Source organism: Zea mays, chromosome 1, assembly GCF_902167145.1.
Source record: "Zea mays cultivar B73 chromosome 1, Zm-B73-REFERENCE-NAM-5.0, whole genome shotgun sequence".
Lineage (NCBI taxonomy): Eukaryota > Viridiplantae > Streptophyta > Magnoliopsida > Poales > Poaceae > Zea > Zea mays.
The window spans coordinates 77861918-77874775 of NC_050096.1; the positions used below are offsets into that span (position 1 = coordinate 77861918).

General features: G+C 51.7%; 1 protein-coding gene across 2 annotated transcripts; it reads right to left on the reverse strand.

Annotated features, from left to right (window-relative positions):
* Positions 1-5282: 5282 nt before the first annotated feature.
* On the reverse strand, positions 5283-6696 carry LOC100193187 (uncharacterized). 2 transcript variants are annotated; one of them, NM_001138342.1, is made up of 2 exons: positions 6374-6678; positions 5283-6307 (listed from the first exon to the last, which is right to left on the reverse strand). In NM_001138342.1, exons 1-2 carry the CDS (start codon positions 6555-6557, stop codon positions 5502-5504), a joined length of 990 nt encoding a protein of 329 aa, NP_001131814.1. In that variant the 5' UTR covers positions 6558-6678; the 3' UTR covers positions 5283-5501. The 2 variants fall into 2 exon arrangements, with proteins under 2 accessions (NP_001131814.1, XP_020396143.1); XM_020540554.3 differs by having other exon boundaries at positions 5362-6258; positions 6374-6696.
* Positions 6697-12858: the final 6162 nt, after the last annotated feature.

Here is a 12858-nt window from a genome sequence, read left to right on the forward strand (position 1 = left end):
TTGCATGGACACCTAATATTATCTATTTGTGACAAAGCAGCTGCATGGTCCAGAAACATCTGCGTATTGGCAAACCATTCACTTGTGTGACACCCACCCTTCTTGAAACCTTCATACATCCAATCACGTCTATCACCCATTATTGCGGCTGTGTGTACGAGTAAGGAGTGCGTGTGAGACATTCATGTTTCTACACGTCACACATACATCTATAGGTAAGTAGTAAAACTATATATACATAACATCACCTTCATCACATTAACATGATAATCATTAATTAACAATATTGCAACATCCAAATTTAAGTCAAATCATACTAACAAATAACATGTGATATTAAAACCGACGAAAATTAACATGTGATATTAAACTAACAAATTGTAATCGCATTACAGTTAACTCCCGTCGGCCATAAAAACCGATGAAAATAAACAACAATCACACTCTAATCAAGCCACACATGTGATATTAAACTAACTCTAATCACATGTTATATTAAACTAACTTAATCACATGAAAGCTAACTCCTGTCGGCCATAAAAAACCGACCAAAATAATCACGTGTATTTACATATAGGTAGGATTATACCTCGATGAGCCTGCATCGGTACACGGGCGGACGGTGGACGACGGTACACGGGCGGACGATGAATGACGGCGAGCTGCAGACGGCGACGCTCGGGGGCTAGAGGCGGTGGCGCTCCGGGACGAGTAGGGGGCAGCGGCCTCGGGGGGTGGGCCTGGGCGCGGTGGCGTGGCGGCGCGGCAGCTCGGCGGCTCGGCGGGTCGCGGGAGCGCGGCGGCTCGGGCAGGGGCTGCGCGCGGCGGGCGGCTCGAGCGGGGGCTGCGCTCGGACGCGCGGCGGACGACGGCGGTTAGAGTGGAGAGGAGGAAGAAATGAGCCCACGCGTGGCCACGGCTGGCTCTAAAACACTTAATTCCCGTCGGCTTGTGACTTGGCCGATGAGAATTAAATAACCCCCGTCGGCTTTGTGACGTGGCCGACGGGAATTACTTAACCTCGTCGGCTTTGTGACGTGGCCGACGGGAATTAATTAACGCCCGTTGGCCTGTGACTGGGCCGACGGGAATTAAATTAATTCCCGTCAGCTAGTAGACGACCGACGATAATTACTTAATTCCCGTCGGCTTTTTCACTGGCCGATGAGAATATATCTGGCCGACGAGAATCAACGGGATTCCTATAGTGATAAACGTCTTTGACAAGGGACGGGCGGCCACTCGAGTGCCTATAAATACTTCTGTACAGTGCCCTCACGGGGAGATTAACGAAGATTTTGCCATCCCTCAACAAACTTTGCAAATACTTTTTCTACTTTCCCGTTGGATCAACCTGCCCAGGAGAGCAAGTTCCAATACCGAGGATGGTAAGAGAGCGTCTAGGATGGAAGGGGCGGTGGTTTCGGCTTGGATTTCGTCCACCTCCACGGCTTCCACCCTGGCCGCAGACGAGGATGGAAAGTTGCAGGTGCGGTGGGGGGGAGAGGGAGGTAGGTGCCAGGGCTGCGGCATGTGGACACGGCCTGGACATGGCCGGAGGTGCGCGTAGGCACGGCGAGATGTGCGCGGGGGACGGCAGGAGTTGTCGGTGCTGCGGCCGTGGGGGGCATGGTGAGGCTAATGTGGACGTTAATGTAGAGTAGTAGGGATTTACTTGTCTACTCCAATGCTTCGTGGTAAAGCAAACCCGTAGCTGCAGCGTGCGGCGGCTGCGTGACCAGACGAAAATGACATGCCAGCAACGACGCTGACCTTGATGCACGTTGTCTTCGGTGGACAGCAACGTCCCCGGAAGGCGAAGCAGAAACGGAAACAGGTACAGGAAGGCGGAAGCCGACCCACGCTGCGTGGGCACCCTCGTCACGTGCCGGCGGCACATGGCCCGAGATGCCGACGCGTGCACGCTCCCCAGGGGCGCTGGGGACTGGCCGCAGCGGCGAGGCGATTCCCGCCCACGTGAACGAAAACGTGACGGGCTGACAGGGAGAGAGAGAGAGTGTGTGTGCCTCGGTCTCGCTGTCGCAGGTGCAGGTGCATGCACCGAGCGCGGGAGGGGCCTCCAGCATCCAGGGGCCGAATCGGACGAGACCACGTCGCTTCCCAGCCGCACGCTGACAGCGGCCGCCGTCCCCACCTCGGGGCGCGGACCGGTCGAGGTCGAGGTCGAGGTCGAACCATCTCGCGACGCGGTCAGCAAATTCGGCGCCGAAACGCGCCGGCCGCCGTGGCCTCGGCACGGCACGGCACGGCAGGCACACGTGAATGGCCACGCCAGCAGGTCAGGTCGCTAGGCTCGGGCACAGCATCCGCGCGCATGGTGCGGTGTTTCCCGCCCCAGACCGGTCCACCGGACCTGATGATGACGTGACGAGACGAGAGGAGGCTTAGGAGACAATCGCATGCTCGATCTGCTAGATCGTTGCCACTGGCAAGTGGCAACACACGCCAGCACGGCCTCCGTTATGGAAAAAACGAGGGCTTAACAGAATACTTTTGCTGGGATGGAAACCTGCCTCCGTGTGCTGCTTGGACAAGGGCTCTCGAGTAGGTGTGGTCCGTGTGGACGTAGAACGGGCGTCAGTCGTATCGTATCAGGGAACAGAGCACCGGGGGGCAGCAGGAGCGGAGTCGAATGCACGTCCACTTGTTGTTCCGTGTGATGTAAGTAGCAAGCACACTGGGAGTGGGAGCTGCCGGCCGGCCGAGAGGAGCGGGCGACAAAAGCCAAGACCGGATGGCGTCCCATCGCACCCCACCCCTTGGCTGCGGCGGAGGGCCGCGCCGCGCGGCGGGCCCCGCATCTCCTGGACCACGGGGGTGAGGGGGGACGCGACGCGACGAAACTTCCTCCCGCCGCCCCCTCCACACCACATCCACATCCGATCTCGTTCGTTCCTCGGCGAAACGCTTTCACCGGCACGCACGTGGCGGAGCGTACGACGGCCGACCCCACCCCTCAGGTTCGCACTCCCACACCGCAGCTGCGGAGGGCGGCGCCCCGCGCGTGCGTCCTTCTCGTCGAGCCAACTTGCGCCCGTGTGCGACAGGAAACTCTCTCTAGGCGCCCTTTTCTCGCCCCGGGGCCGCCCGGCCGGCCGATTCGTGGTGGATGGAAGCGACAGATGCGGCCGCACCAGGCGGTGGCGGTGCAGCTGGTGATCGCCGCGCCGGTTCGTGGTGGGTCCCGGCGCCAGGACGCAAGTTGCGGTGCGCGCGTCTGACGACGGGACAGCCGGCCCTCTCATCTCCGCGCGTGTACTTTTTGTCCGGCCGTGCGCCTCGCCGCGCACCCGAGAGCCTTTCGCTGTTCCGCGCCCAGGCGGACCCCGCCGCGGCGTCGTCTCGCAACAACTTGCGGATGGATCATGGATGGATGGGGCTCTCACACAGTGCGCGGAATATCGACACCTGCTCGGTACAATAACAAGACCTCGCCGTCGTGTAATATATATATATATATATATATATATATATATATATATATATATATATATATATATATATATATATATATATATATATATATATATATATTCCCTATATCACGTATGAAAAGACGCCACTATAGGATTTGTAACCACCACCCAGACTCTCAAACATATCAAACATAGTATAATTTAGACCAAATAATACTACGTCCGTACCAAAATAGTACCTATTTTAGCTCTTGATTTTTGCTGCCTATATTTAAATGTATGATGCATATATAATACACATATTTCAACCAATAGTCGACTATATTATTAACCACCCTCTTGTTATACTTTGATTGTTGCTCCACTTCACCATTACATAGTGTTCCGTGCCTGAGTCATTGATTTTACTAGAACCAAACTATCTCATCTTTTTTTTTGGGTCCCCACGCATCTGCAGTTACCTAGCCATTGGGATGGCATACTTGCTCTAAACAAACCACAACCAGAATATCTGGCTTTGAGCCTTTGACGGCGACGAGAGTAGCTTGCATTTTTTTAGGGCGTGATTCGCAACAAAGTTTTGATTTAAATACAATGACTTACATTTGTTCATGGCAAGCAGTTTTCAAAAATACTGAGAACTGTTTGGCCGTGTACTATCTCACGTACAACGCACGCATCATAGGCAGCTAAGCCTTTGAAAACTGAAGTTCAAGTGAAGTTTTCAAAACTGTAAAAATAATACGATTTTAGCTAGATCATGTTATTCGAAACTGCGTTTTACCCGATACGAGCAAATATATTTTATTTGGCCTCCTATACATAGTATCATTCAATACCATAGTATTCCTTCAAAACCGTAAAAAATGCTAAGATTCCAAACAGGGCCTTAGCCTCATCTCAAGGTTGCTTGAACTCGTCTGATACCGCGTTGTCACCGGCTTCCAATACTACGATGATGCATTGACTTTATGAAGACGTATATTTACCTTCAAGAGTACTCGTAGGTCAAACTTGCTTTGGGTAATGACAGAAAATACTCGACTACCGCAGCGTTGATGGTTGTAGATGGATAGTTGAACAATATTTTAGAACTCTAAAACAAATGCACTTGTATCTATATAGTAATACTCCGTTCTCAATTATTTTGTCGCCGGCTAATTTATTTTCAACTAAAACGTGGTAAATAAAAAAAAAAGAAGGGAGCAGTATAGGACCACTTAATTTTAATTGTCTTTTTTCTTATTTATCTATTCTCGAAGCACATCAATTACATTCTAGAACAATTATATATATTTATAAATGCACTTAATTATATTTTTTTTGGATGGAAGAAGTAGATTCCGGTACTGCTTCTATATACGAGTTGAAAACAGATTTTTCCCGTACGTACGTAGGCCTACGTAGACGAGTGAGAGTAGGGACTAGGGAGAGTAATCCCGTCCTCCCCACGCCGGCCGGCGTCTCCCGTCCGTCCAATGAATGTCACGCGGCGACACGGAGATGAGGGTGCATTGTGCGACGTGCCCGCTTTTGTCCTCGTACTCTCGGGTACAAAACCCCGATGGACTTTGGAGCACCCATGTCGGCCACTGTCGCGTCCGGTATCTCTCTCGTCAGGGCACGGGCGCACGGCAGGCTCGATCGAGTGGCGCGGCGGACGAGGCGCGAGCGCGACCCGCTGCTGCCTCTGCGTTGATCCCTCGTCAACTCCGTACCCGCGAGACGCGGGGCCGTGCAGCGCTCCAAGACCATTCCCCTTCTTGCCCCCGGCGCGAACGCATCGAGACCGATCGTCACCATCCCGCTGCACACGTCACTGTTCGCGGGACGTCATCGCCAATTATCATGTCAATCACAACAGTAATAAACCACACACACACCAGTTATACGTACAAGCACAAACGCACACAGTCGGTCGGTCGACCCACCGAAGCTCAGATGTAGTGGTGGTGCTATAGTATTTTATTTATATTATAGTAATTGTTCAATAAAGGAGAGAAGGGGAAAAAAAGAACAGGGGGAAAAAACAGTTATACTTTGGTGGGGTGGCCACCGGCGCTCTCATAGTCTCATCTTCGCCCACACGCAAACGGGGCTTCGAGGCCGGCTCCGGCTGCTACTGGTAGTTTCTTTTCTACTACCGCTACTACGCAACCAAAAATAAAATCTAAGGCCGCAGCCAGAAACGAATGAAAAACGGCCTTGCCGTCGCCGGCGACGAGAGAAAACGCCTGGCCGCCGGGACAGATCGTCCAGACAAAACATCACATCACACGGCGGCCAATCAAGAGAGCCGCTGCGCGTGTGGTTTGGTTTGGTTTGGCCTGCGTCGTCGACCGGCGGCTTCATCAGGCAAAAAGGTTGAGCAGCACGGGCTCCCTGTCGCCGCCGGCCGTGGTCGTGACGGACTCGTCCGAGCTCATGGACGGCGTGCCGGGCCGCAGGAGGGGGGCCCTCCTCCCGTCCGCCGTCGCCGGCGGGGACCCGGGGCTGCTGCTGAGGCACAGCCCTAGGTCGCAGTACGCCGCCGCCTCCGCCGCGGGCGGCGCCCCGGCACCGGCGGCGGCCTTCCGCGCCCGCTTCGCCGTGGAGAAGGTGGACCAGCCGCCGGCGCGCTTGTCGGTGGCGGCGGGGGGCCCGTACAGGTGGCCCGTCCCGGCGCCAAGCTCCGGCAGCGGGCCGATGGCGCCGCCCCGCAGCACGGTGTCGACGGCGGCCTGGCAGAGGTGCCAGTTCCCCGTGCCCAGCAGCCCCACCGCGCCGTGCACCGGGTTGATGGTCCGCCCCGCCGCCTCGTACAGCAGCGACTGGAACAGGGCTGCGAGGAGGTGCCATGGACCACAGTAAGCCTGGTAAGCAATAATAAGCTAGCTAGGGATCATGGTCGGTGTGTGATAGTTCATGCATGGGGACGGGACGGGACGGAAGCGTACCGGGCCGCTGCGCGTCCGGGACAGCGGAGATGAAGGAGAGCAGGCCCGCGCGGCCGAAGAACTTGGCGACGAACACGGTGGCGTGGCCCTGCGCCTCGGCGGCGTCGATCCACTGGAGGCAGGGGCGCAGCACGCAGGCCTCGCTGCAGCCTTTGCGCAGCACCCGGCACCCGTTGCAGCTCATGCTGCTACCGTCGTCACGGCCCCCCCGTCCTAGCCAAGTACTCCTACTCACTCACTAGTAAGTAGATGCTACTACTAGGCTAGAAGATCTCTCTTCTCTCTGCTGCGGTGCTACCACTGCGAGACGGAACGAAGAGAACGGCTGGTTCGCTGCCGGGGAAGGAGATATATAGGCCCCTGGAGAGTGCTGGAGCTGCACGAGCAACCATGGTTGGTTAGGTTAGGTAACCAGAGGCTTGGACCGGGGTCAGACAGAGAGGCGGGCCCCGCCAGGTGGTGCGGTGCGGTGAGGGTGTGTGTGTGTCGTGCGAGGAAGTTCCAAGGTCCTCGGGTGCGCGGGGGGCGGCTCCGTGTCTCCGCGGCCGGTCGGGCACCCGCGGGCCGTCGGATCGCGTCCTCCTCCTGGCCCTAGGGTGTGCGGAACGGTTCCACCACGCGTTCCGGGGCGCCGCGCGTTCGCCCCGTCCGCCGCTCGTCGCGTCGCGTCGTGGGCGGGCGCGCGGTTTGCCGCTTCTGCTGCCCCCGCATGCCTGCGGCTGGATGGGCCTGCTTGCTTTTCCGTGGGGTGGGGCTGCGGATGGGACAGAGACGGGTGCGTGGATTCGCGTGTCGGGCAGCCCCGGTGCGTCTGACTCAGCGTGCCGTGGATTCGTGCTCGCCCCTAATGCCCGCTGATTGCGACGCACTCCGCCCCTTGTGCTGCAGCGACAGCTCGACCACGTCCAATTTACGGGGAAAAAAACAGATCCAAAGCTAAGGACGGAACCCTCGAGTTTTTTTTAAGAATCTGGCTTTCGAAAACTGGATTGAGTATAAACAAGTTAGTTTTTGTCTAATTTCTAGCATCTCCAACAAGATGCTTTAAAATAGTGTCCTACAAATTAAAAATATTGCTCCATCTGTCCTAATTTAGAATTCGTTTCACTTTTCTTTACTAATTTTGGCTGCCTTGTCTTATTTAGTTTTTTTATAAATATGAAAAATTCAAAGACATATCTACAATATATTATATGCTAAACGATACCACATTAAAAGCTAATAATAATTATAATTTTTTTTCCAATACGACGAGCTGGTCAAACTCGAGGTAAAAAATAAAATGAATTATAAATTGAAACGGATTGAGCACATCATTTTAAAGTGTTAAGGGCACTAAAATAAATTGAGTTCCAATAGTTAATATAAAGAAATTGTTGAGAATGAAATAGAAAACGAAGATATGACATTGATTTGAAGTGGAATACATTTGAGTCACTTCATGGTGTGTTTTATATTTTTTTAATAAAAAATATGTAAAATAAGAACGGTTGGAGCCATTTTTATGAGTTAAGACAAATATTGTAAGATATTATATGCAAAAGGTGTTTTTGTGACCATACGGGTGGACTACTGTACATTGCACCTATATGGTCACTACAAACACTGTTTTGCATTGTTTTATATAGCAGATTGCGCTGTTTATATAGTGTAATTTGAATATGAGTATATGTATAGATAAGCTGCTAGAGAGGATATTAGGGTAACACTACACCCGAGCGTCTTACCATTGAGCCAGGCTCGTCCGCAACCCAAATGAATTCTAGATTCAGATTCACTCCTTGCACCCGTCAGATCAGGCCGTGTAGGAAACTTGGCATCGTGTTTGGTTTCACACCCCCCTCTTTTCTTCGGTTCTCTCGTTAATCTCACGCACGTACGTTAATCTCAGACGCCTGTCCTAATTGGTGGTCGACACATGGCAAGGAGCTGTAATCTTTGTTGCGAGTGGACTAGCTGTAACGTATGTGTAATTCTTATCTGCGCGCCTGCATGGTAAAATATCATTCTTCCGGCGCTACCGAAGGAGCCTAATTAAAGAGGGCAGCGGGGAGGGAGGGATTAATGTGGTTCTTGTCTTGTTATCCAAACAAGCTAGCTGTGTGTAACTTTTGTATGCTTCTCTAATAAACTGAAACACCTTCGCTCCGATCCATGCATTGATGTAGCTTGTGTTTTTTTTTTTCACAGCTTGCCTAAGAAGTAAAGAAGAGATCGTATGTATATAGATTTACATCTTCTAGTTACCGTAAGCCTGTGACACAAACATAGATGTCATCTCCAAAAAAAAAAATGAAGAAGATGTCTAACATTCTAGAAGAACGATGAGAAGTTTACTTTTTTTTTTCTTCGTTTACTCCTATGTTATACTGTGGTACGGTCGTCAGTATATATTTGCCACATGATTTTACCAATATCATCTAAGTCTATTAGGTGGTCATCAGCATCTCCATACCCTCTAAACTCCAGACTCTTCTGGTACTTCCTTAATTCATTACTAGAACCCAATTAGCTATAGTCGATTATTGCCAGACTGCCGGTTTTTACTGATTCTAATGTGTTTTACCTCTATGGACTACAATTACAGCAATCCGAATAATTGATTTTAATTTAATTCAAAGAAAACAACCTATTTTTATCTATGCCTACAACCCAACAAGTTTCGAAGATAGAACTGCACCATATGATATTCGTTGCTCCCGACAAATAGCCTCGTCATGGATGCATTGAATTGAATGAATCTAAAAGCCCCATCCAATCCAACTTTTGCGGATTTCTTTTGACACCGCCCACTGTGAATTTGGTCGGCCGGGTCAGTCCGGTCCAAACCCATCGTGCTTCGTGCCAAACGGGTTCGGGCCAGTAAAGCCCAAAAAACTTTTGGGCCGTGCCGTGCTAGTCCGAAATGTAAAAACTAAAAACAATGGTCCAGCCCGGCTCTAAACCACGTCGTGCTTTCGTTGGGCCGTGCCGGCCCAAGCCTGGCCCGTATATTTGACTGCATAATATCAAAATATTACAACTACATAAAGTTCATAGCTTACTAAATTAAAGGTATTAAACAATCATATCATCATTTGATCACAGAAACTCCAAATACCACAATAATATAAAGTCGATATCTTACTAAATTGAAGAAATTAAACAAATTGGGCTTAATTGGGCCGTGCCGGCCCAAGCCCGGCCTATCTGTGTGAGCCGTGTTGGGGGCCTGACGAGTCGGAATTTGAGGCCCGGCCCAACCTAACTTCGGGCCATGTTAGTTCGGCACATATTATTTCGTGCCGGGCCGTGCTTTGGGCTTCTGTTTTCAAGCCGTGCTCGTGCTAGCCCGAAAAGTTCAGCTCATATTCCCAGCACTACCGCCCACGCCATATATTATATATATCTAAAATGCCCAGTTGTCCCATGGTTGTTTCTTGCACGTAAATCCTCCCGATCTGATTGACAGGTTTCCCCAGAATTTTCGAGGTCTGCAGCTTTTGCCCCTTGGGAATATTTTTGAGCCCGGCGGCCGCAACTTGGCGACGGGCATCTCGTCCTTTTCCGCCGTCCCTGTGCGCTGGCAGCTTGCGGCTGGACCGGACCCCCCCCCTGCCGCCTCGTTCCTGATACGATGCATTCTGCTGCGTTCCGCCGCCTGGATGCATTGCAATCCCATCACGCCTACGGTCGGAAGAGATATTTTCTGCTTTTTTTGTACTCTTGAATAAAGTACAGCTAGAACACGCCCGCGGTGATCGCGAGTACGCCCGGCGCTCCGCCATCTCAGGATTTTCGCGATCGAGTACGCCCGCCAACCAAGCGGCTCCTATCACGCCGCCACTAGATCCAGCGCCTTCGCCGTCGCGGCGGCGACCGGCGTTCGTGCAGGCAGGACAAGGTGAGGCACCGCCGCGCCGCCGAAGTCGCAGAGCAGGCGGCCAAGAGGGCTCCCCCGCTGCTGGACGCGGAGCCGCGGACGGCATGATGGTGAGCGCCGGTCCTTGGTGGCTTCTTCGTCAACGCCGCACGGCTCGCCTCACCCCACCCCAATCTTCTCCGTCTCCCTGCACCAAAAATTTCAAAAAAAAAAAAGTACCAATAGTGTTTTTGAGAGTTCGGGGCGATCGGTTATAGATGGATAACTATCCTACTATGATGCCACTACGTCTCGCCATGTAGAGAGCATGACCCACCACACCGTCGCGGAGACATTCGTCGTCGGAACTAAATTTTTCATGTCATACGCACCAACTACTAGGATTGAGAGATATAGATGCTAGTGAACTTAGACGCAGCAAGGTGGTGGTGCACCGTCGAGTCAAAGGAAGACGCGTGGATCGTCTACCGCCATGACCACATAGTGTTCGCCACAATACCACGCTATGTATCGTCTGACATATTGGCTAGTCTTCAGGATAGGAGAACACTGTTAAAAGAGTGGGCAGCAATTAAGCGGATCCACATTGGGGTCTAGCGGGTATGTGAGGCCACAAGCAGCAGGTCTGCCGTGGGTTCGTCGCTTTGGCTCTACATCGTATGACGACTACAAGGGCATGTTTGTGGTGGACAGGCCCTCAACCGAGACCAATGCAAGTGCTGCGACAATATGGACATTGGGCCATTATGATGGCAATGGGTCGAGTTCGGGTTGGGTAGAGAAAATAACCGCCCACGACTATACCTGTGGGGAGTACTAATATAACGCTCGCCCGCGACGATATCCGTGGGTAAAATTTTATACTCATGTCCATATCTGTCGGATATCGGGCGGGTATCAGGTATACATGTGCATCACAACAACAACAACAAACGCAAATGTCTTTGCGCACAATATGCTGCCAACGGTAACAACCAACTGCATCACAAGAAACAACTATATGCTATATGCGGCCAATAGTAACAGCCAACAACATCACATGCATGAGGAAACGAGTTGGGGTGGCCTCTGGTCTTGGCTCGATGGCCGTCGACCAACAACTTGCCTTGCTGGAGGCAGAGGCTTGCCGCCTTTCTAGAAATCGGCTTGCTGCCTTGCTGGATGTCAGCGGGTGATGACTTCTTGCCTTGTTGTGGTTGTGTGGTGGAGCAGGGGAGCTGTGGAGGGGATGGTACATAGGGATCAGGATGACCGGATGGAGAGGACGACGGCTCCTGCATCCTGCGTCCTGCCTCCTAGCGGCTACAGGTGGGAGCGCCTTGAGTGGGATAGGGACATAGGGTTTGTGGTGATGGGCTATTGTGTGGGCCGACTTCTGGTGGCAAATTGGTGGGCAAAAAAATTAATTTCGGATATCCGTTGCATACCCGCGGGTAAGAAGTAAAACCCGTACCCAACCCGAATTTATCACGGGTCAGGTATTGGTAAGACCCGCGGGTCAAATTTTGTATCTGAAAGGGAAATGGGCTTAAACATTTCCTATAATCGATTTTGGTGTTTGACATCCATTACAAAACATGTGGATTAATTAGTTTGCCTAGTTATCATTTATCTCAGGTGCATAAAGTTCTACATAAACCAACAAAATTAATGAGTTGGGGAACTCTACAAAGTTTGAGCAAAAACAAGTATAGGTGCAGCTACTGGCGCACTGACACTGTCTGGTGCCCAAGCCGAGGCACCTTGCGAACTGGCCGCTCTCGCGTTTTTCTCAGAGCTACTTCTCTATAATTCATCAGACTGTCCGGTGTGCACCAGACTGTCCGGTGAGCCAACAGAGCGACGATCAACTTTGCCAACGGTCGACTGTGCTAATGGAGGAACAGTAACAGTGCAGAAGTCAGAACTGCCAAGTCAGAACGCACCGGACTGTCCGGTGCCGCAAGAGGACAAAGGACTTCAACGGTCAACAACTCCAAACCCCAACGGTCCACTGACGTGGCACGCACCGGACAGTGAACACTGCCATGTCTGGTGCACCATCGGACTGTCCGGTGTGTCCATCGACAGCAAAGTCAGCCAACGGCTAGGAAGTGATTAGAGACTATAAATACCCACTAACCACCTCCATTCAAGTCATCCAAGTTTTTAGATCTTCACATTCAATACTAGAGCAAAGACATACACTCCAAAGACATAATCAAAGGATCAAATGCTCTCCAAGTTCCAAAATCAACTCAAGTGCTTAGTGACTTGAGAGAGGGTCTGTAAGGAAAATGGACCCCGGGCCATTTGGCTAATTGAGTTTTGGTGTTTGATGATTAACACAATCTATGGACTAATATGTTTGCTAGTGTTTATAATTATAGTTCACAGGATGCGAAGAGGATTGGACCTAGGCAATGAGGATGCAACACCTCAAAAGAAGGCATAAATAGACGCATAGAAGTCCAAGACTCAAGAACAAAAGAAGCCCGAAGGAATTAGCGAAGAAACCCTAAAAGAGGGCTATCAGCCAGCGCCTGGTGGTACACCGGACAGTGAACAGTACCTGTCCGGTGCGCACCGGACTGTCCAGTGGGACAACTAGACAGTCTGCACAGAGGGGTCGCAGACAGACGCC

What these genes read in the sequence shown, in the direction of transcription:
- LOC100193187 (NM_001138342.1), bottom strand. Translation starts at nt 6,557, where the DNA reads ATGAGCTGCAACGGGTGCCGGGTGCTGCGCAAAGGCTGCAGCGAGGCC. An exon ending in CCCGGACGCGCAGCGGCCCG is followed by an intron (nt 6,308 to 6,373) that starts GTACGCTTCCGT and finishes ATCCCTAGCTAG; the next exon opens with CTTATTATTGCTTACCAGGC.